The sequence below is a fragment of the Balaenoptera musculus genome, chromosome 1 (assembly GCF_009873245.2).
Source record: "Balaenoptera musculus isolate JJ_BM4_2016_0621 chromosome 1, mBalMus1.pri.v3, whole genome shotgun sequence".
In the NCBI taxonomy this organism is placed as follows: Eukaryota; Metazoa; Chordata; class Mammalia; order Artiodactyla; family Balaenopteridae; genus Balaenoptera; species Balaenoptera musculus.
Genome location: NC_045785.1, coordinates 71492971 through 71516922, shown reverse-complemented (window position 1 = coordinate 71516922; position 23952 = coordinate 71492971). Strand labels below are relative to the sequence as shown.

The following is a 23952-nucleotide window of genomic DNA, read 5'->3' as shown; positions in this document are numbered from 1 at the left end:
AAGGCAGGCAAAAAGGGTGAGAAGAATTGTCTCCACCACCCAACTGCTGTTCTTTTCCCTTCAATTCCAATGCAGCCATTTTTTGCCCTCTTGTTTTTTGTTTTTTCTTTCCAACATAAATGTTACTAAATTTAAACAGAGTATTTTGGGATAGGTTGAAAGGTGCTATGCATCAGTGAGAAAGGAAAAAGATGGAGTTACAGCTATGTACATAAAGATTGTCTACAGCTGGTATATATGTCATTAATCATTCATGTAGAAGCCTCTAGTAAGTACAAGTTAATAGGATTGTGTTACATGTTGTATGTCAACTCACCAGCCTAAATGCCTATACTGAAGATTAAGTTTGAAGAGGCAACTCATCCAGGAATTAATCAGATTTTAACTCTTCTGTGTGTGTGTGTGCGTGTGTGTGTGTGTGTGTGTGTGTACAGGTAAATAGGTAGATGGGTACCTCTTAATAGAATTCTATGTGAAAGAGTGAGACCAAGTTAAAAAGAAAAGAATTTTCCTATTCAGCTAAAAAGAGTTAAATCACTAAATGGGGCATTCTTTCTCTTTCAATAACAAATAATACTCTTCTATGTATCTCCAAAAATAATTTCATAAATTACTGTTTAAATAATCTGCCAGTGTAAGTTGCTGATAAAATTCATCACTACTTGATGATATGGCTTAGCTAATCCTCACCCATATTGATGAACATGAAAATACAAAGAGTTTAAAGAAAGAAAAAGGTACCATAGATTATAGGAGTGCGCAGTTTGTTTTATAGTAATCGACCTGCTCAATTGAATGATATCCATTTGAGCTTAGCAGCTTAAAATTCATTCCAAAGCTTGCCGTCCTGACATGGATATGATAAGACAGAAGAACAGAAACACCACTCTGAAGTAACCTAACTGAACTGCACATGTTCTGACCCTTTTTGTCCTCCCTAGAGCTTTTGCTACCTGGCAAATGCAACTCTAAAACTGCACTTGTATCTCCAGATCTTTGCTGTTAGCCAAGCAGAAACCTATTTCTCCCTGGGACTAGCGGCCAGAGAGGTGTTCTCTGAGGAAGACTTCTAAGTGAGTGTGTGAGCTGAACTCTTACTGAACTGAATTAATTATTAACGATGCAGATGGAGCTGTCCAAATGATAAGAACAGCTCCTGACGTGTCATGATCCAAGCTTTCATTAAACCATTTCAGGCATACTAATGGTTTCCCACTGCTCATTACTTACAAGCACTTTTCTCATAGATATAATAACTCTAGTGCCTGTAGGCAAGACATTCTATAGAAATACAGAAGTAGGAAGTTTTATCTTCCATAACATGTTTTTTTCTTCATTGAAAATTATTAAAAATGTACACTTATTTAATACTACTAAGTTACATGATTTCAATTCAGAAAAGCTGGAAATGCAAAACTATGCTTTCTAGGAATATCAATAGGTACTTTTTGTTACTCCTTAAAAGGACAGTATACAATATAATTTATATTGTATAAATTTTTAAACTGTGTCTGAACTGACTTTTAAATGACCTGTATCACCATAAGGATATATACAGGTAAATATATTAATACTCAACAAACATGTGCTGTACAATCACATATCTCACTTTAGGTTACATTTGAGATAATGTTTTACACTTCAATACCGCTCTGTCTTTCTGTGTCGGGACGATTAGAGGGCAAAGCAATTGCAGGAGAAGAATTACTCCCAGGATCTGTACTGTGATTGCTACCTGCTGTTTTGTTTTGTTTTGTTTTGTTTTTAAGTTGGGAACACCAAAGCCCTTCACATCTCAACGTAAATGACTTGGTAAAGGATAATAATGACAAGACTAAAAAATAATGGTAGGCTCTCACTATAAAAGGGCAATATAATAAAACATCCTTTACCTCTTTCCTTACTGGAAGCTGAGTATATATGAACATTAACTCCTTTCGCCCAGTGAAATGTTTTTTAATACTCTAAAGTCAGTATTTATCTTCAGAGATAGAAAATAAACAAAACTGCAGTAGGACAGAAGTATAGATCAAATATCCCTAAAATGATTTTTAGAATTTTCAAAGTATCAGTATGTTCGGCCAAAGGGTCAGGGAAAAAAAAAAAAAGCTTGAGTCTTTAAGGATCATACCCCTTTCATGTCAGCTGTTTGTCATTTAATTCAAGATAGGCTTAGGCTGTGTCAGCATAAGTAAACCAAGAACAAAAACTGGGACAATCATCTGGATTGAATAATTCTGATGAGAAATCAGCTTTCCTAGGAACACTTGAGAGTGTTTTACTGGTTCGATTCATACAGGCATTCATCTCAAATTTTCATTTTGCTTTCATAAGTAATTGTATAAAAGAATTCATTTTAGTGACAAAAGTATATATACTTGAAGTAGTTTTAAGTTTCCTTGAACTACTAAAATTTTTTAATTTTATTGAAATACTAGTAACTATAATTGTAATACTATTAACCGTAGAAATATCTTAATAAGCTTACTTGTGTCACCTTTTTAAAAGAAAAAACAACCTTAATAGGAATAAACAGTTATAGGCAATATATAAACTTGATTGTTTCATTTTCACTCTTCTAATGGTCAATAAAACTTATTTGTAACAGCATGATGCTAAAACTGAGTGAAAAGTTTTAAATCCAAATATTTCAGCTTTTTAAAAAAATTTCAACTATATTTCAAATATTTGACTAGTGATAATTTAAGTTAAAAAATACCTTAATGTCATTATACTTAAGTTGTATCAGGTTTATTTTAAAATAAAATTTCTTAGAAACCAATATTTTTATTTGGTATTTTAAGTCTTAGAAAAGTAATTTTATTTCTAATGAGTTTAAAATTTATTTAATATTTATTTATTACGCTAAGCTTAAAAAAACCTTTTTTGTGCCCTAAAAAGAATTTAGGGTGTGGACATTTATTTAAAAGTACTAACTTACTATATGGAAATGAAGATAAATATTAAGCTAGTGTTCTTTCACTTCCATAAAACATTCAATTCATAAATGCTACACAGGCTTGGTGCAGAGCTAATACTATAGATTTTAAAGATATAACTTCCTGAACTAAACCTCTTAACAAAAAATTCCACTACTCAAAACCAAAATATACTATACATATCAGTTATTCCTTTCTAATTATCAAACTATTTTAAAATCATACAATCTTAACATAAAGATTAAGACCTGAAATTTTTGCAAATTAAATTACAAATGAGGGAAAAGTATTTCTTAAAGGAAAGAGTGTTTTTAAAAATAGTACTAATTAGCAAGTGTATAAACTCTCAATAATGATATCAAATGTAAAATATACTACATAATTTTATTCTGTAAGCTAGACATGCTTATAAATCTTTGAATGCACAGATAAATTAACAGTAAAACAAATTATCCCCGTTTCAATTGTACTATTAAAGCAGCTAGCTAAAAATGAAGGAAAAATAGAGTCTCCTTACCAGAATAATGAAGGTAACAGGTCCAATGAAACTCCATATGAAATAGTTATCAACATGAAGCCAGCAACTATTATGAAAAGAAAAGAACATTAAGTAGCTTCAATGAATGCTCAACATCACAAGTAAAGCAAAATTTTAAAAACCTAACAAGCAAAAGTATCTTTACACTTACCTTTGAAAATTAATTTATCATGGGCAAGAACAATTTGAATAATTCTACTGTTCTTCATTTTAGGTTTTAAATTTGATAAAGACATACATAATTATGCTTATATGGGGAAAGCAATAACCCCCCCCCCACCCCAATCCTGATGGTTAAGACCTCTGACTTTACTAAGAAAAAAGTGAAACTTGGTATTCCAAATTGTCTCATTTTTTTTAAAGTTCTTATCTTCAAAATTTGCCTTTGGATCTATATCTGAGCTAAAATGTTTAACCCTATGGAACATAAGAGATAAAAAAATAAGTGTTCAGATGTAATGTTTGTTGCAAAACAGTATAGCACAAATATAACACCTTAATTGGGAATGGATAAATACTAGAAAAAAAAATCAAAGCATAGAATTCATACTGTATTAGAGTAAATGATGCATAAACTTATTGAGACAGATTTTACTTAGTGGTTCATTTTTCATATAACATCAAATCCCCAATGAATTTCTTTTATTTGTCTTTCATCATCTGTGTAGTCAAAAAGCTTTCTTTAGTCCAAAGAATCTTTATATAACTAATTTTATCAAAGGAAAAAATAAACAGAATTGGAAAGCAAATTCATGCCTCTAGCAAATAAAATCCTTAGAAACATGGTCTACCTTCTGTCACTTTCCATAAATATATTTTTTTATAAATGAATGACAGTGACTTATTTTAATCCTTTCAAACTGCCTGATAAAATATTATCAAAGTAAAACATATGGGCTGGAATGTGGTACTGTCACAACTCAGAACGAGAGTTACCTAGAGGGTCCGCTGCACAAAGAGAGCTAATGAAACATTAGCTTAAAAACTGAATAGTTAAATCTGTCAGATGCTGTAAGTTCAGAAGAATTTTTACCTAATATCTTTCTAAGGCCAAAAAGTTATTTACTTTTTCAATTTGTTAGAGGTCAATCTTTTGTGTTAAAAAGAAAGTCCATAATTTACAATCTGCGTTGCCAGAGTACAAATCCTCTCAACCTAGAAAATTACAAAAGACTTGATTGTAACTTGTGCATGGCATGCCCATTTTCTTACCAATACGGCTTTCAGATGCTATTTTAGTCTGTCAGGGACCCTCACTGACAGCTAACAGGCTTTAAAAAGTTATTCACTTGAAAAACACTCAGGTCACTTGCAATTACTCACGCTTTTTCTGTTCCATAGCTCTTATAGTCAATAGCAGCTGAAACGCCAACCACTGTGGCAGGAAACAAGTAACCGGCAACATAGTAATATTTCTTCCTTGAATATTCACTTTCAAAAACTTCAACTAACATCAGATAGAGCTGCACACCTTCTAGGCACATCCAAGCAAAAGCAGCCAGAAAGAAAAAGTGTAGAAGTCCTGCAAATATTGGGCATGCAATCTATAAAGGAAAGAAGCAAAAAACACAAGAGAACACGGGAATATAAACAGCTCACTCTAAAACTAAACAATATTCACCGACAGTACTCACTACTGTCTTTAAGATACACCAGTATTTAGAGAAACTTACTGCTTCTTAAAAAAATTTTTTTCCATAAATGAAAATACTGCCAAATTTGGCTTAATGCTTATGGAGTGTAATGCTAGGTGTGCTAGAAATATCATCATTGTAAGACATTATTATTTACAGCAAAAGTAAGTGCATATAAGAAAACATATTAATTTCTCTTCCAGAACTATTCATTTTTAAATCTGAATATTCTACATGTAGATAAGTTGCTTTCCAAGTCTTTAGAACAGTTGTTTCCAAATATATTATTTCTATTTTTTTCTGTTACAGAATTTTAAAAAATTTGCTTTAATGATAAATATCCCAGCTCTAATTACTTAACATCATTTTCTTGTTATATGTGGAACAGTCTCAAATTCATCCCAGTGCAGATGAATACAGAGTAAAGCATTAACTAATTATTAAGTTCTCTTTGTGACACTGAGACCTCATGATGGTGAATAAATTGCTCAGAATATGAGGAAATGATCACTGGTTAGAATGACTATGTAAACAAAATGAAAAATTTAAAAATCGGATCTTTTCATTTTAGTATACCCAGCATTCTTCTATTCAAATTACATGTTTTAATAACAACCCAGAAAAATGCAACTGTACCTTAATACAAGAAATGAATTAACTCACAATAATATTACTTAATGATTGGGTTGTGTTTTATTACAAATTATCTTTCAGTATTGCCATGTCAATTATTGTAAGTTACAAGGTCAAATATTAACAGCAGCATGTGTGGATACACCTGTTATAATAATAATTCTCAGAGATCCAAGGTCAACAAACGGAAGGAGTACTTACCATGTATTTTGTCTTATCAATGCCTATTAGGAAAATAAATTCAGCAATGAAAAGGTTGATACAAAGGTTCTTGTGAATAGTATTACGGTCACTCTGTAGACCACGGAAAAAGCAGAAGGTGAAGATGCAGATAGCCAGACAAACAAGGGAAATGACAATTCCCACCCAGGTGATGACTGTAAGAAGTAATTCGTGAACTCCATCTTTGTACTGAAAATTAAAAAAATGAGGAACTTTAGTATTCCTGCATTACATTAACTAAAGGTAAGATAGGTTTCACATGTGATAGCTCAACTTTTAATACTAAACTCTGAATATTCATGTGTGTTCAAACGGGGCTCAATACTAAAAAAAATTTACGATCATATAACAGAGTTCAATATTATCTTATTGATTTTTATATTCAAAGAATGATCTATGAAAGATTTTACCTAGAAAACAATGACCAAAATATTACTTACATAAACATATAGAAAACATTTTACAATAGATTAAAGACTACTTAGTTATTTCAAAATAATTGGCATTTTAATGACTTGCCAGGCTAACAAGTAGTCAAATTTTAAGTTTTAATTTTCTCCTTGAGTTTTTATATTTTATATATATATATACTAAAAGTTAAGCACATAATAGATCTGAGAGCTTTCATGTTAGAGTTCTTAAATATTTTTATCTCCTGGCTTATGTTCTCTTAATCACAAGAAGAAATGAATACTAAGAAATATTCCGGAAGCCATTCTGATCTTTCGAAATCTGCAGTCTTGTACAGTGTGCAAAGTCGTTAGGAAATTTAAAACAAAAGTTTGAAATGATATTCAAACATTCAAGATGGTGAGGGCGTGTTAAACTTTAGAGCCCTCTGTCTCTTTCGTATAACCTATTGCTGTTCATTTTTTAAATCCCTGACCGCCTCTTCCTGACACCTGCCCAAAGGGGAAAAGCTTAGAACGAGTCTATAAAGCACATGATTCTGAGATGTAGCAATAAATATAGTGCCAAGACTTCCTAAAATATATGGACAATGTAGAAGCAATTAGAAATCCACATTACTTTGTTTGCTTTTTAGTTACGATAAACACCCAAAGAAGGGACTATTACACAAGCTGTTTTGAATCTCTGAGGTTTTTCTCTGCTACTAATTAGAAGTGCAAATACTTACTGCAATTTCCCTGTGGGCCATGAGAATTGCAAAATTGGTTAGGTGGCTGCACGCACACGTTGTACGAGTTTTATTAGTGTCAACCAGCTTGCAGCCCTGGGTAGACCAATATCCCATCATAGTTCTCTCTGAGTAGTTCCAGAAGGAGCAGTTTGCATTGAAATAATTGTCAGGCTGGGAAATAAAATGACAAGATAAAATTAGGATTTTACACTCTAAGATGGCAATAGCAATTGTTTAATATGTGTAAAAGGTAATTTAGATTAAACTTTTCATGTTTCGGACTATAAAGTTTTTCATCAGCAGAACTGCAGACTATGTATACAAGGCAGATATCTAACTTAAAAGGGGCTTTATAGTCCAAAACACTCTAAAGTGTACTCTAAATTACCAAAGACCCATTTTACACAATTACAACTTCCATCTTATGATTTTACATACTGATGGTACATCAGAATCATTTTTTTTTTTCTTTTCTGACAAGATTAAAGCCATGAATTTGTTCTGGGAAAATTCTGTAAGGACCAAGTGTTTTAAAATCTATTTTGTTTGGGGCCCATTTTTGCTCTAAATGACCCAATAGGGACAATTTGAATCCTGTAGTTAGTATGTCAAGCTCTTAAGAGAGTGAAGCAACTGCAGAAGATATAAGAAGAGAACAGCCACACAAATGTATTCACAAATGAATTCTGGAGATTCACGTGGCTATCTATGGGCACTTATTCTCTCTACTATAACAACAGCCAAATTCTGCAGACAATCTTCCAACACAGTGTTTTTAGCTACCAACTTGCATTCTAAGGCACAGCAGAGGAATTGCATCTCTTCAATTCTATATTTTTAAAAACACAGGGCTTGGTAACAATTGTGTTTATATGATCTGTAAAACAAACAAACAAACCAAAAAGACCTGCCATACTAAAAAGGCAGCGCTATCATGCTGCTAAGGTAACAGTTAATTTTCATTCTAAAACAAATTATAGTCATTTACATTTTCCTGTTGATTACTGAATTAGCTTTCGTTAAGAATACACTTAAATTCTAATAATCACTGAACCAGGCTCATTTAATTTTATGTTCACAGATTTAAATAAACTTGTGTCTCTGACCTAGTCCAACATTTGAAATTCAAATGGGAAGGTCTTTTCTTTCCTCTCTGCTTTTTCCCCATTCCCCCTCTCTCTATCTCTAGCATGTTAGTTTTGCTTTCCTTCCTCACTGGTTTTATAACCTTCCACTACTTCATTAGCATACATAACTTACATCAATGTGTGGTAGGGTAAAAAGCACAGGATCTGTCAAGTATACTCGGCTGGATTCTTTATTGATTGAAACTGAAATGACATGGGAATTCACTGCAATGGTGCTATTTCGACCGATAAAGTCAGCACCCAGTTTTATGGTTGCATTTTCTGTACTAAGGAACTGTCCCAGACTCCGGTAAATGATGAACACCAACTTTGCAAGACCTAGGAAGGTAAAAAGTCATATGTCTTTACAGAAAATATGCTTATGAATAAGATAAGATACAATAAAATAAGAATAAAATGAAACAAATCCTTATGGAATCTTTATTCAGATTAAGTTTACTGGGAAAGAGAAGGCATTACTTTAAATCTGCTTTTAAATGCTAAGCTGTATTTGTTATACTAGGAGTCAAACGCTCAGCATTTTAGAATTAATAGGTTTAACTGAACAAAAACCCTATCAATTTTTAAAAGACTTTGTTCCATCTTACCATTCCTGCTGTTCTGTTTGACGGTATTCGCAGAGAGTTGGATTGAGCTGCCTGCCCCTTTGATGCCCAGAGGAAATTTGAAGTCTTGGACCTGTCCTTCTGTACTGAGCACTGCAACTTCCAGAACTGGATGAAGCAAAAGATAAAGGAGGGGGAAAATGGGGTATTCTCTAAATTCAACTACAAAGAGGCAAATGATAATTGCAAAGAAACCACTGTTTTCCTTTTTTTCTACGTAAAAAACTTTAGTGTTCAAGTACAACAAAATAATGAAAAAACAACTTATTCTAAGAGGTCTTAAACTTTACTACTCTAAAAATTTTGGTGTAAGCATTTTAACATTTTCTTCATAGTTTTATATCTTTTGTCAACTAATTCCAGTCTTTTAGCCTATGAATATGAAGTGTCTGATTTATAGTACACGACTATCAAAGTTTCATTTAAATCATTAAGTTAAACAAAAATATTTCAAAATGATTTTTGACTCTATGTTAAGTAATTTTCAATGACCATCACTTGGTAATGGTAAAACAAAATACGAAGTATAAATGTGAATGCCTTTATTGCATGTAGACATCTAGTTCTATGTATATAACATATTTTAATACATAAGATTACATAGGTCAATTTTGCAGTAATAGGTTTTCTCTAGTTTCTAAAAGTAGGAAGCCCAGCACAGCATTATTTAAGAGAAAATGTCTGGCATTATGTTCAAACTTCCCATTAATTCTCACTAGTAATGATCAATTTTTACATATTCAAGTTGGGCAAAATAGGACCTGTGGGCCAAATCTGGCCTGCCACTTGTTTGGGTAAATTAAGTTTTACTGGGACACAGCCATGATTACCCATTAACATATTGTCTATGGCTGTTAAGTATTTGCAGCTTAGATCACATGGCCTGCAAAGCTTAAAATGTGTACTACTTGGACTTTTATAGAAAATGTCTGCCAACCACTGCAGTATAATCCAAAGTTCAAAAATTCAAATGAAGTAGCAACACTGGAAAACATGTAAGAAAAACAAGACAATACATAAACATTAAGAACATGTATGTGATCAACAAAACCAATGTTGTTTAACTTTGTTTAAAAAATATAATAGTAACATCTTCAACATAAATGCTGTCTACTGTAACTCCAATAAAGACTGCAATACTTTATATCAGCATATTATTTAAAAGAATGAAAAAGTATCAGTTTCCACTAAAGTAAACTATTTCATATTAGTAATTAGAATGTGCCATTTATTGATGAAATGAGAGGAACTGGATGAAAATTTTTCATTTCAGTATTTGAATTTTAAAAAAGTAACACATAATTCAATAAATACAGTCCATACATTTTTCTCTGAATTTCACCCTCTCTGATGGCATATACCCTTGAATAGCTATTTATATACTTAGACAAACATGTGTATAAATGTTGTATGTGCCATGTGCGCGCGCACGCACGCACACACACACACACAGAGTATGATGAATTCACCCACTCTCTTTTTAGCAAAATGGACTCATACCATTACAGAGTAACTCTTGGATGCTATTTTTAAAAAATCTTTCTCAACTTTGTTTTGCAAAATACATATAGATTCAGCTGTAAATATGAAATCATAACATTGGAAATTTTTATAAGCTATGAGACCACATGTCAAGCACCTGAAATATAAGTTTATAATGAGAGTTACATAACTCCTAGAATTTTATCAGCTGCAGAAGCTGGTAGAGATACTTTGCTTAGAAAGATTAAGCAGGTGGGTATGTGGATGATCACCTGTCCTCATAACAGATTCCATGTCCGTGGGTAGTGGGTGAAGGGAATGAGTGACAAAAATATAAATCTAATATATCTCTCTCTTCTTCACACTAAAAGGGGTTCTCAATTATTAATTATTCTTAAAACAAGACAGAAGATAGGGTAAAAAAAGGAAATCCTTTAAGTTTTCAGTAAATGTTCCAAATATAGATATACATGTACAAAGACTTAATTTCATTCAACAAATATTTACTTATCAAACTTCAATTTCATTCAATAAATATTTACTTATTGAAGTTTAAAATCATGTCCATAGTAAAAAATTAATAATTTGCATTTTTAAAAACAGGATCATTAATAGAGATCTTAGTAGAGATGCAACAATCAACTTTATACTATAAATAAATAAACAGACAGACAAAAGGGAAAATTTTCTAGAAACATAAAACTGACTTAAATAAATAGAAACCCCAATACTTTATGACCATTTAAGAAAATGAACTCATGGTTAAATATATACTGGATCTTTAACAAACTGCTCCAGTGAATGTAAGAGAATGTTTTTCAACTCATTTCACAAGACTAATATATACTCTCAATGCATAAAACAGTAAAAGGAGAGAAATTATAGGATACCCTCACTTATTTAAAGTATGTAAAAATAGTTAATAAATTATATATACACTTTAAATATAATATCCTGAACAAATTGAGTTTAACTCAAAAAGGCATATGGAAATTAATGCATTAGAAAATATATTAATGTCTTTAACCAAATTATGAAATTAAATAAGAAAAATATTAACAAAGAATTCAACAAATTTCAACACTCATTCAGTATAAAAAATCTTTATGAAACAATAAGAATAAAAGAAAAATTCCTTGCCTAGATAAAGGTTTTGTTATCAGGTAATGGTTATGTATCCAAACCTACAGAAAAAAATGATGCAAAACTCTAAAAGCAGTTTTTTTTAAGTCAGGATCATCCCTATCACAAGTTTTATTTAGCACTGTACTGAAGGACCTAGCTAAGGCAGTAATTCAAGAAAAATAAAAGGTACAAAGACTGGGAGGAAAAAGCAATGTGTTAATTATTTATAGAAAATATACTTAACTACATAGTAATGGGAGGGAGACTCTATACTATCAGAAGGAAAAGAATTTAGCAAGGCTGCAATCAGCAAAATCAACTGTACACCAATCAGCAAACAATTGGAATATGTAATTTTTTAAAAATACTATTCACAATAAAAATTAGTGTATGTTTCCTAGGAATAAGCCTAATTGAAAAAGTACAAGACATTATTGGGAAAAACACAGAACTTTCTTAGAAAACCTAACAACAGATGGAGAATTCTATCATGGTTCAATCTGGGAGAACTCAACAGATAAATCTGTGACATTTCTTTCAAAATCTATCTACAAACTCAGTCTAATTCTAATAAAAATTCCAACAAGATTTTTTTGAGCATGTGGAACTTGACAAGACGATTTTAAAATGCACATGGAAGAGACATGCCAAAAAGCAGCCAAGAGGAATCCGATTCCTCAAGGAGCAGGGTTGAAAGAACTCACCAGATATTAATATTATTGAAACAAAAACAAAAGCAACAATGTAAAACAGACACTCCCAACATGTACAGAAACTTGATATATGACAGAGATATCTTTACAAACCACTGGGGACAGGAATGGCTTATGCACTGAAAGTGCTGAAACAACTGATTATCTATATAGAAAAAAATGAAATTAGTTCCCTCATTAATATTATAAACAAAATAAATTTCAGGTTGGATTAAAAACATAAATGTAAAAACGCAAAGCTTTATCACTTCTAAAGAAAGTATAAAATCTTTATCACTGCAAAGTAGAGAAAAATTTCTTGAGCAGGGGACCAAAAAACCCAAAAAAACACTATATTTTTTAAACAAGGTCCCAAAAGTATCAATCCTAAAAGAAAAGATTGATAATTTGAGTTGATTATTCCGTAAAACAAAAGATTAATAAACAAGGTAAAAAAGAGAAGGCACAGACAGAATAAACATTTGCAAACTATATAATCTTCAAAGAATTAGTTTCCAGAATGCATTACCTACAGAGAAAGAGATAGACAGGAAAAAATTGTGGACAAGAAATTCACAGGAGAGAAAATTAAAATACCCAATAAATGCATTAAGTAATCAGGGAATTGCAAATAATGTGATCAATTCAAATCTATTAGAATGACAAAATTTATGTCAATAATAAAGTGTTGACAAAGAGAGTGATGGGGAACAATGATATTACTGGTGAGAATGTAAATTGGTAAAACAACATTAGAAAGCAATTTGGCAGTATTTAGTAAAGTTAAACACGGGCATGCTCTATCACTCAAAAACTATTTCTAGGTTGTGTGTGTGTGTGTGTGCGCACACACACATATATCTTGAAAGCCACAAATGTATGAGTAAGAGGCATACAAAAACTTTCACCACAGTTTTCATAATATCAGCAAAAAAGTGTAAGCCACTAAAATATCTATCACAGGCATAGTTAAATAATTGTGCATTCTTAGAGCAAATGAATGAACTAGAGATGCACATATCAAAGTGCATAAATATGAAAAATATAATGGCAAGGAAAAATTATACAATTACATTTATAGTGTGAAATCATTAACATTAAAGACATGAAAAATAATAGTTAAATGTACATACCTGTAGAGCAAAAATAAATAAATAAATAAAAGCTTACTAATGCTAACAAAGTAAGAATGATGGTTACCCCCTTCTTCATCTGATCAGGAAGGAGGGGACCCAGGGGATTTCCAGATTATATATACCTATTTCTTTTCCCCAAAACCTGAAGCAAATATGGTAAAATGCTAAGATGTGGCTCAGTGGGTGATTGCTACACAGATGTTTATGATTTTCTCTATACTTTTGTATAGTTGACATAATATATATATGCTTTGTTCAACGGATTTCCTGAAAGTGAACACACTTGATTCATAGGCGAGCCACCCAGAGCCTCACTCACAGCCAGTGCTGAAGGTAGGATTTTAATATATTTCTCTGTCCTTCTGTTTGTCAAAAATCATCACTGAGCAGTGGCTGCAGTGAGATGAAAGGGGAAGAAAAGTAATACAGTGTAAAATGGAAAAACTAGGACCTCTGCCAGCAGACCGGCAGTGTACTAGGTTCCATCAGCCTGAGTCCCGGGTAAAAGCAACATGGAGCCAACTGAAGATGGTAGGGAGCAAAGTAAAGCTAAGCCTCAGGTGACATGGAGTAAAGCAGTCATAAACTTTGTTGTTGAGAGCTACTGTGACTTTAGGGTTTTTGTTACTGCAATATAACTAAGCTTAAATTGAGGTATACAATCAAGCTGGCTGCTAAGCCCACTGGGAAAATAAATGATAGGGAATTTTATTATGCTGGATTAGGCTGATAATAACTAAACCACATAATCAATCTTAAGATCACAAAGAAAGACAATCAAACATTATGTGCTTCTTTTCATAAGCTGCCAACAGAAAGTAGTGGGGGGGTGGGATTTAAACCTGAGGTTATTAGACCAGCCAAAGAACCTCGAAGGGTAGAAGGAAAACTCTTCCTTTCCAGAAAGAGCAATGCATTAGTCAAATGTACAACATGAACTTGTTTGTATCCTGCTTAAACAAATTAGATATTAACAAATTTACAAAAATCAAATAATTGAAATCCCCTTTTTATCTTTCCTGTTTTTGATAATTTTTTAAAGTATGACAATGGCTTGGTTTTTTTTAAAGTCTAAGATAGATATTAAAGTATTTATAGTAATAATATAATATTAGGGTTTGCTTTAATTATACAATGGTGAGAGGAATAAGTGAAACAGGATTGGCTAGATGTTGTTGAAGCTGGGTAGTGAGGATTTTTTAATCAAAATTAAAACTTACTTTGCTTCTCTCAAGATATCATTAAGAAATTAGAATGAAAAGTCACATGCTGAGGGACTATATATTCAGAATACATATATGAGACAAAAGATTTGTATCAGGAATATATAAATAATCTTTATAATCCAATAATAAAACAAAGAACTCAAAATGGGCAAAATCAGATACTTCACAAAAAGATATATGAATGGCCAATAAGCACATGAAAAGTTGGAACAGTTTTCAGCAAAACATAACTTTGCAACCATACAAATGCAAAATAAAACCAAAACGAGATTCCACTACAAACCACTAAAACGACTAAAATTTAAAAAGACATTTGAGAAGATAATTGTAAATGCTGGTGAGGATGTGAAGCAACTAGAACTCTAATTGCTGTTAGGAATATAAAATGGTACAACCACTTGGGAAAACAGCAGCTTTATTAATAACAGTCAAAAAGTGGGAACGACCTAAATGTACAAATAGATAAACAAATAGTGTTGTGTCCTTATAATGGAAATTCAGCAATAAAAAGGACCGAATTACTGATGTTGGCACCAACATAGATGAATCTCAATAACATTATACTGTGTAAAAGAGGCCAGATCAAAAAGAGTATATAGTCTATGATTCCATTCAACTGAAGGTCTAGAAAAAGCAAAACTAAACTATAGTGACATAAAACAGATCAGTGGTTGCCTGGGGCTGGGGGTATAACAAGACTGACTGACAAAGATTATAAAGGACCCTTTTGAGGTGGCTGAAATACTGACCATGCTGTTGGTTAAACGGGTGTACATTTGTCAAATTTCATCAGAGTACCATTAAAACAGCTGCTCTTATTGTATATAAATTATACCTCAAAGTTGATTTTAAAAAGCTATAATCAGGTATAATTATACCATTTTACGAGGTCATGTATAAAGGTAAATCATATAATCAAGTGAAAATAAGGATTCAAGGAGAAACCACTAAGGAGGAGCATCAAATTGTCTTAATAATCAAAGATACTGTATCCACACCCTAAATTTAGATAAGAACATAAAGTGAAGACATAAAGGGATAATGGGCTATTTTAGTTCTCACGTCTAAAAAGAGAACAAGTCCTAGGAAAACGTTGAATCTTGAATGTCATATTAAATTATGGATATTATTTTTCACAAAATTGTGAAATAAAAGACATGGAAATATATTGGAATATGTAAAATGACCTTCATATCGATAATTCTTGGGTAATAAATACATGCATACATTAAGTTCAGGGCATTATTTTTGAGAAGGCAGTAAAATGTGTACTACACACTATGAGAATCTCTACCCACAATGTTCTTTCTTTAATTAAAAAATTTTAAAAAACCAGTGTAAAGGATAAACATTTAGAACTCTGAAAAACACAAGTATCAGGGAAAAAATATTCCTGGCCACTCTCAAACTGAGATAAAAATATCTCAGACATATAATAATAGCGTGTTCTGCATACGTGAAGCCGATGGGAGCAGAGGATGTTGACCTGGCCTATCAAAATTTCTTTGCACTCTTGGTAGGAGCTTACATGGGAAATTTTATGTTTTTTGGTTGTTTTTAAAATAGCCTTCAGAAGATTTAGAAAACAAATTGAGGTCACAACACAACACTTCAAACGATACTTTTTATGACTTATCTTCTGAGACAATCAAGTCCACACTCCTTTACCTTACAGGTACGTCCCTGGAAACATTTGAGAAGAATTGTTTAATGCGTATGTTAGGAATTTTATTAGACTACTAAATAGATTAACCTCAAAATAACAAAAGCTTTAGACATAAAAGAGGAGCTTTATTCATTTTCTATTCCTACTAAGCTATGGTAGAATATCACTTTCCTTACGACTGGTCTCCCACATTAAAGCAGGCCAAATTATTTTGATTTCACTTAACTTAAAGTTATTAAGTTATTTGTCATTTCAAAACCTCATAAAGTAAATAAAAACATGATTTTAATATATCTTTTTCTAAAAACTCAGTTATTTAAAATAAACTTAAGGCTTTGAATTTAAATCCAGGTATCATAATCTGATTGATGTCTATTTCTCCTATACACCTTGCTTCTCTGTATTTTTAAATAAAAGTCTCATACGTAGGTAGGCACAATAAGGCAATAAGATATGGCATTCCAGATAGCAAAACTTCATTCAATATCTGCTGCTCCAATGCACTCTTTCAATGGAAGAGCAGTAGTCTGTGTTCCCTTTGGGGTTTTTTTACATTTATGCTTTGGAAACTTTTTTACTTTACTAAGGGATACTAAAACTTCATCCGAGCTCAACCCCACTGAATAACAATTCTAAATCAGTCAAGCCTAAATTAATATAATTTCTGTACTTACAGTAGTACTTCTTTCAAATACCATCAAAAGTGAATTCCTACCTCTCGCTGCCAGCATTTAAATTCTAAATGATGCTTCAAAACTATCTGCAGCTATTTTACAATCTATAAAGCATGGATATTCTGCTCTATGGGTGATGTAGTTCACTGACCACATTTTCACCTGAAAGCAGTTCTGTTTAATATAAACGTTTGGCTCAAATATCTGCGTGCCTAAAATATTTGGAAGAACGCATTCCAGAAAGTAATTTAACCTCATTAGGAACGTATTGTATAAAATGGAAAGGCATTCGCCACAGCGCCACAGCAAGCACTTTCATTACGTAAGCAGTCCATATTCTGGCAGTTAAGTACTCTACACACTGTTTTCCTTTAATGATTTTTCACTTGGAAAAAAACACATAAAACCAACTTTTAAAAGACATAGGATAGATTTTGGCTTTTGCATTAATTTTATGAGTGTGATCAATAATATCTCTTATTAAGGGACAAAAATAATTGGACAAAATAGAAGTTCGGCACTGGGAAATAACTCAAAAGACTCAATGGAAGCATTATTCTCTTAAACATCTATCTTCTAAATCAAAATTACACCTGACAATAGATTCACTCACCAATATTTTCTGTGGGCATTGAGACCCTGGTTGGTTCTACGAGATTGTCAGCCAGGACAAAAGCTCCTTCTTCCAATGTATCCAGTAGCATTGTTGCAGTATGCGCTTGTTCAGAAGAATTCATGTGTTTCCATGATTCCAAAGCTTCAGGTCTCAGAAGGTTGTCCACTGTGTCAACAATTGCCTGCATCCATTAGAAAACTATCATTAGTTTTGACTGCTTCTAGTACCAAGGTGATTTTCAATCACTGACTAGTGACGATTGTAATATTTATCTGTCATGATGATTTACTCTTACGGAAGAACACCTGGACAACATATATCTGGCCAACTTGATGTCTGACCCTTTCAAAACAGAATCAGCTGAAGATCAGTAGACTACTATTTGATTATAAAGACTAAGTATAAAGAGATGACTCGTTTCTGTTTATCTAATCATATTTCAATTGTTGAAAAGAAATAAAACCAGTGTCAGCTCTTAACCTGAGGTATTACCCCTACATGCATGGTCACTCCTACACATAAGCTCAAGACTTAAATGTTCTAAATAGAAAACACTGGTGTCTCTGGAGTAGCCTAATATCTACGCTTGAAAATTAAACCATATTGTTTTTTGGAACCTGAACTAAAATAATAACCAAAATTGTGCCTTATAACATTGTCTACTTATTATCATTGGGAAAAAACCAAGGTGATTTCAAAGTGTATAAATTATCTGTGAACATTTTCACTCTTCCAATTGCCTGGCCAGCTAAAAAACACTTGAGAGTATACCTTAATTCATAAGCAATCATCTGTTTTTAAGGAGATCAAGAGAACAGTCAAAATATTTAAAACCTATACTAATAATTTAATAAAAACAGAAAGGCAAAGTAAAGTCTTAATAAATATCCAAGTTATAAATATTCATATGTGTAGGTTTAGTTTATTACCATGTAAAACAACATTAAATAAAAATGTAACCCAGTCAGTTAAGCAACTGAAGGCAGGCTTTTGTACTGATACATACTGTAGCTATACACTGACTATGGCTTGGATAGCTGAAATCACTGAGTTTATTTACTCTTTCCCATTTACCTAGCCATAATGTGTCATTAAGCCCAAATATCAATTGTTTTGATCTACTGATAATCACTGAGAAAAAAGAACACACACTCTACGAAGAACAACAACAACAATTGCTAGTTTGAGGTACTATATTGAAATGAGTAGGGGGAAAAGTTGTTTGAGGCTACTGTCAGAGTTAAGATTAATTAGCTTAGTCCATCTTAATATCCTCGTTCTGTCTGCCACGTGAGCCACCATGACCTTCCTGGCAGGTAGAAGATACTCGCAAGTGGCATTAAAGGCTTTTTTCTCTCTCTAATGGGAGATAGAATAGTCAGAATGCTCACACTGATACTGCTGCAGCCATTAACTAGAGTGGAACAGAAATTGGTCTGCTGAGGCCAGATTCATTAGTCACCAAGAAATACAGACTGGAGCCTCTAATCTAAGTTACAAATGAATCCTCTGTCACAAAGCAGTAACTCGCTTCATTTGCATAGTGTAAGTCAGCTTCTGATTTGTAACTTAAGGAGCTTTATTAGTTTTATCTGAACACAGAAGCTCACTTGAGACATACTGAAGATGACACTGGTCAGAAATCAAGGTCATGCTGAAATTTACTACCTATACACATAACTCGCTGGTGGCATGTTTATATTAATTTGTAATGCTCCTTAGTTATTACCAGTTGTATTTTTCTAGTGGAATCAAAATGATCATTAGCCTAATCATATTCCTGAAGTAGTCTCCCTGCCAAAGAAAAAAGGCTATTCTATTCTCACTGAGATATATGTCCTGGGCAACATACTAATTATTACATTTCACACATTAACTAATACCTTAAAGGTGAGCTGAAAATGTCCGTACAACAAGTTCTATACACTTCAGCATGTATTTCTTTGCCCCCATTAAACAGGCTAATAAGGGACTTTCAAAATATTACCACCTAAAAACAGACTTTCCCACTGCCTTTTCTTGTAAAGTTCTCAGATGCAACAATGTCTATTACTCGTTAGTGAAATGCTATTCTTTTTTTCTAGATCTTGCCAACTAAAACTGGTGAAGTCATATCTTTTGAATAATCTCTAGTCTACAAAACTTACAAAGTTCTTTTGTTTTGTTTTCATACATATACAGATTAGTTCTTCAAGGTTTGATTGACTAGGAATATGGTCCCCAGATGAGTAGGGTTAGAAAGTAACCATCCCCAGCAAAAGGAACTTCTTTATTATTTGGATCTACCACACAGAACTGGCTTGGCATAATTCCACTGTTAGCCTCACCATGTTTCCTATTTTACTTGGATATACCAGTGAGAAAAACTGGCTGCAGTGGACGAGGATTCTGAGCCAAACAGTGGCTTTCTGTTTCTATCATCTCGATAAAAACCAACAGATAACATTTATCGAGAGCACTGTCACATTATTTATGTTTTATTTCTAGTAACCCATCCCCCTATCAACCTGATTCTAGAAAGGACTCCAAAAAATTTCAAGACAAAGCCTATTTTATTTAAGAGTACACCACAGAGATAAGAAAGCAGTGACTTTTTCATGCACATACATTATGACTACACAGTCTTTGATATGATAAACTGCCAAGAATATATCATAGCTGTTTTCCTCAAGTTGTTTTTTAATCCACAGAGATGACAACAGGAAATAACGAGACTTTATGATTACTTTCCAATTCAGAGGATATTTCATTAAAATTCTTGTATGTTTGGATGAATGGAAAAACAGCAAAAATTATAAAAATAAATTATTTGCTTATTCTGAGAGTAATATACCTGTGAAAAGCCAACATTTGTACAGCTGATATGGGGCATATTATATAATTATCAAAGACTGAAATACATTGGATCATGCAGCAAGATGATAAAGCGTAGCAGGTAGCTGAAGAAGGGAGAAAGCAGGGTGACAGCATAGGAGAGATACCTTAAGGTAAGCCCTGCATGTCTTCTCTCGTTTTTGGAGCTTTTTAGTAAAAGAAAAGAAAATCAGGTTAGATTTTTATCTGTTGAAAATTGAGGAAAGAAGAAATCCTCAAAAATTAAGCTGGTGGTCCTGAGCTCAGCGTTTATTATGTACCATAATCCTCTGGATTTTTGTGAATCTATACTGATTGCCAAGATTGTGTATTCAGTTTTCAGCTGTATTTTACTAAACATGATAATCCAAAGTATCTTGATAAACCTAGAGACAAAGTATGTGATGAAAAGGAAGAAAAAAAACCATAAAACCATTTTAGCCACAGATTTCAGATTCATATGAATTTCATATAAACACTTTATAGTATGGTTAAAATAGCTATCAAATTTTTGTCAAGGTAGGAAAAATTAGCAGCACTAACACACCATACTCCTAGCAAAAGAAACTTGTCCTTCTCTCAAAACCTACCACTGAAAACAGTATTTCAGTGGCTAACATTCCTATACGCATCACAATTTTCTTACAATCACAAGAGTTGACTGTATTAGTATATGAGTTGTATAACACAATCTCTCCTAGTGCGCCTTCCAAAGTGAGGGTACTGACCACAACCAGGCAAATGAAGTTTACCACCAACTAAAATCTCCCTCAGGTAATTAGCGTCATTTGGGGGGTGGGGATGGGTGTGCACGTTGCTCCTTTCCCAACTATAATTCTTTCTTGAGATATGAACCAAATTAGAAGTTCTGTTTCTATGCATACGTCAAGGGGGCCAAAAGTTAGGCGGTCAAGTGCTGGAAGAATCCAGAGCAGCCATACAGAACATCTAATTGAAAATAACAGAAAATTTCTACCTACCTTGTTGTAACTCCGTCCAGCTGAATCCTTTTCACTAGGTTTCAGTTCCTGCAGCTGCGCATCAAGAATGTCCACCAACTGCTCCATCAACCTCACTGAAGAACTCACGTCCCCAGCAAACACTGGCCCTTTGGTATGTTTCGCCAGTTCATTGGCAAGGCTAGCAGCGTTTTCTCCACTTCTGATCTGAAATGACAGTTTATATTATCTCAGTAAGATTTCTTGTTCTGTTTGTGGCTTCTTGTTCTTTTCCCAAGTATCTCTGTTGTGGTGAGAAAAATATTTGCAAATATGTCAAATTCTGCAACTGAGACCAATAACTTTCTCTTCATTTCAGATGATTAAAGGTTCTGAGATCCTCAGAAAGACATACTTAATCAGACATTTTAAAGAAACAAAAGGGAAAAAAATCAGAAATCCTTTAAAAAAATTTTGAGATAGTTCTCTCATTTCACTGCAACCATTTAAAACTGCTATTTAAAAATCTTACTTATTTATTCCAATGATCCAGAAATTTAAGTGAGAATGTAATCAATATAATACTGAGGGCTATTATCTACTGCTTGCATTTTAGAAAGGTAGATGGTGAAGGAGAAACTAAAATGTCACTGCATTACACTGTAATATTAAAGTTACTAATGCTTTCTAAAGTCATTTTTACTTATTCTGTCATAATCATCTGGAATATGAACATCTGCTTGCATTCTGTGGATTCAGTTGCAAATTAATGACATTTGATTTATTAGGCCAATACACTATTTGTCTCACAAACATCAAAAGAAACAGAACAAACTAAATATGAATGAAATTAAGCAAGTATGTACTCATTAAAAAGCTTAACATAGAAAACAGCATGCCCTAAAACATATGTAACTTTGAATAAATAGTTTACAGACAAAGCTATGCATAATTTTTTACTTTTACACTGAACAAAGAGCAATGAAGCTGGTTTTAACATACAAAGCTAAATTATTTATGTTAGAAGTTAAAGCCCTTAATCACCAATGTGTATCATATTAAAAGGTTCCAACCAACCTTCTGAGCCAGCTGATTTACCCAGTGTGAGGTACAGTTGCTAAGATCAGGGCCCCTAGGGTTCCATGTTCCAGTGGAAAGCATGCAGAGATACGAGGCGGTTCCTAAAACAGATGTAGAAAGCAACAGTGAAATTGAAACCATTTTTTCTGCATGCATTCGGGAAATCAGCTATGATGATCCTACTCTGTGTGTTAAATTTTGAATAAACATTAATGGAAGTAGTTGACAATAACTGATGAAAAGTAGGGTATAATGCAGACTATAAACAGTCAATATAAAGTCAGCACAGAAATATCAGACATTTACAGCAAACAAACAAAAAGCCCTTGATTTTCTTGGGACTCATCCAAAATGATACATTGCAATGAGAAAGACAGCTGTAAGGAAGCCTCACTAGAGGATCCATGGGCAAAAATCTCAGGCTTGACCTAGGTCTTTAAGAGGGAGAGGTAATTCAGTGCCTGACCTTAAATGACTTTTACAGTTTAAAAATCTTTAAGTTGTCTACATGTGCCCTATTACCAAAGTAACAAAAATAACCATGAAGTTAGCTATTGTAAATATCTCTTTCCTCAAATAAAATCACTCCTGTGTAATTCAGAACCTACTTAAAATAAGTTTTAAAATGTATTTATAGTATTTGACAGGAAATACCTCTCGTTCCCTTGGGACATGGTCGCTCAACCATCATTCCCCTTTGTGTCTGAGGCCACCTTATCCCCCTTGCGTCTAATGCTTCACAGAATCTCTCTGGCAGGGGAAAAATATTTGTGACAGGAGGAATTTTGGTTGTAGAAACTGCTGGAGGTGGTTTTGTCCCTTTGCTTCCTTCCTGAGATCCAGCTACAGTTGTGCTCATGGGGCCTTTCTGTGAAGTGCTTGTGGTTGATACTGTGGTTTTGAACATCTCAGCTGAAGAAGTTACTGTCACAGCTGTGGTAGGCACTATGGAAAGAAGACGAGGATGTTAATCTCAAACACACACTTGCACTCGTATGTGAACGCGTGAGCACACACACACACACACACACAAAACCCCTACCCATCCAACCACCCCAACACCAACAGAATGAGAAATCAATGAGAATATCCGTAGGGTGGGAGGAAGACTAAATCTCTTCATTTATTCCAATTTATTCATATTGTTGGCTAAGCGATGGCAGTTTAGGATTTACCATAGATTTTGCTCTATGACTCTAATTGTGCTAGGCTTACTTCTCAATGAAATATTTGATAATAAATTTTATGTACAATTTCATCATATATCATGTAACAGGAAATGAAGGACAGTTTCATACAGAAAATTTCAATGTACATATCAAATACATTATGTCATATCAAATACATAATTTAGAAAAATCCGTTTCTTATATAAATTCATACGCTGAAACAATAAAATTCAAAGTATCAGCGCAAGTCTAACCATTACATATAATTAGGACAACAGAAAATTTCAAGTCACCCACTCTGCATCTTGCAGGAAAACAAATACTGTAACATCTTTCCACCCAGCAGCCATTCTTGCTTGAGAGGTTTTTGAGCATGCCTGATTAGATCCAAACAGAAGATAAGCTGGGCATGCTTGTGCTGTTTCAGTAAGGAAA

At 33.1% G+C, this 23952-nt stretch overlaps 1 protein-coding gene across 13 annotated transcripts in view; it reads right to left on the bottom strand.

Moving 5' to 3' along the window:
- The window catches only part of ADGRL2 (adhesion G protein-coupled receptor L2), a 262441-nt gene that overhangs the window by 17389 nt on the left and 221100 nt on the right, over nt 1–23952 (bottom strand). For 8 of the 13 annotated variants that reach the window (XM_036860238.1, XM_036860227.1, XM_036860341.1 and 5 more), the window contains 11 exons: nt 23003–23293; nt 22346–22449; nt 21311–21496; nt 20459–20497; nt 17475–17658; nt 8843–8968; nt 8368–8573; nt 7105–7278; nt 5946–6155; nt 4801–5021; nt 3457–3523 (listed from right to left, as the gene is read on the bottom strand). In XM_036860238.1, the coding sequence (XP_036716133.1) occupies nt 3457–3523; nt 4801–5021; nt 5946–6155; nt 7105–7278; nt 8368–8573; nt 8843–8968; nt 17475–17658; nt 20459–20497; nt 21311–21496; nt 22346–22449; nt 23003–23293 (1808 nt within the window). The remainder of the gene's footprint in view (nt 1–3456; nt 3524–4800; nt 5022–5945; nt 6156–7104; nt 7279–8367; nt 8574–8842; nt 8969–17474; nt 17659–20458; nt 20498–21310; nt 21497–22345; nt 22450–23002; nt 23294–23952) is intronic. The other 5 variants (XM_036860256.1, XM_036860322.1, XM_036860331.1 and 2 more) reach the window with 3 other exon arrangements.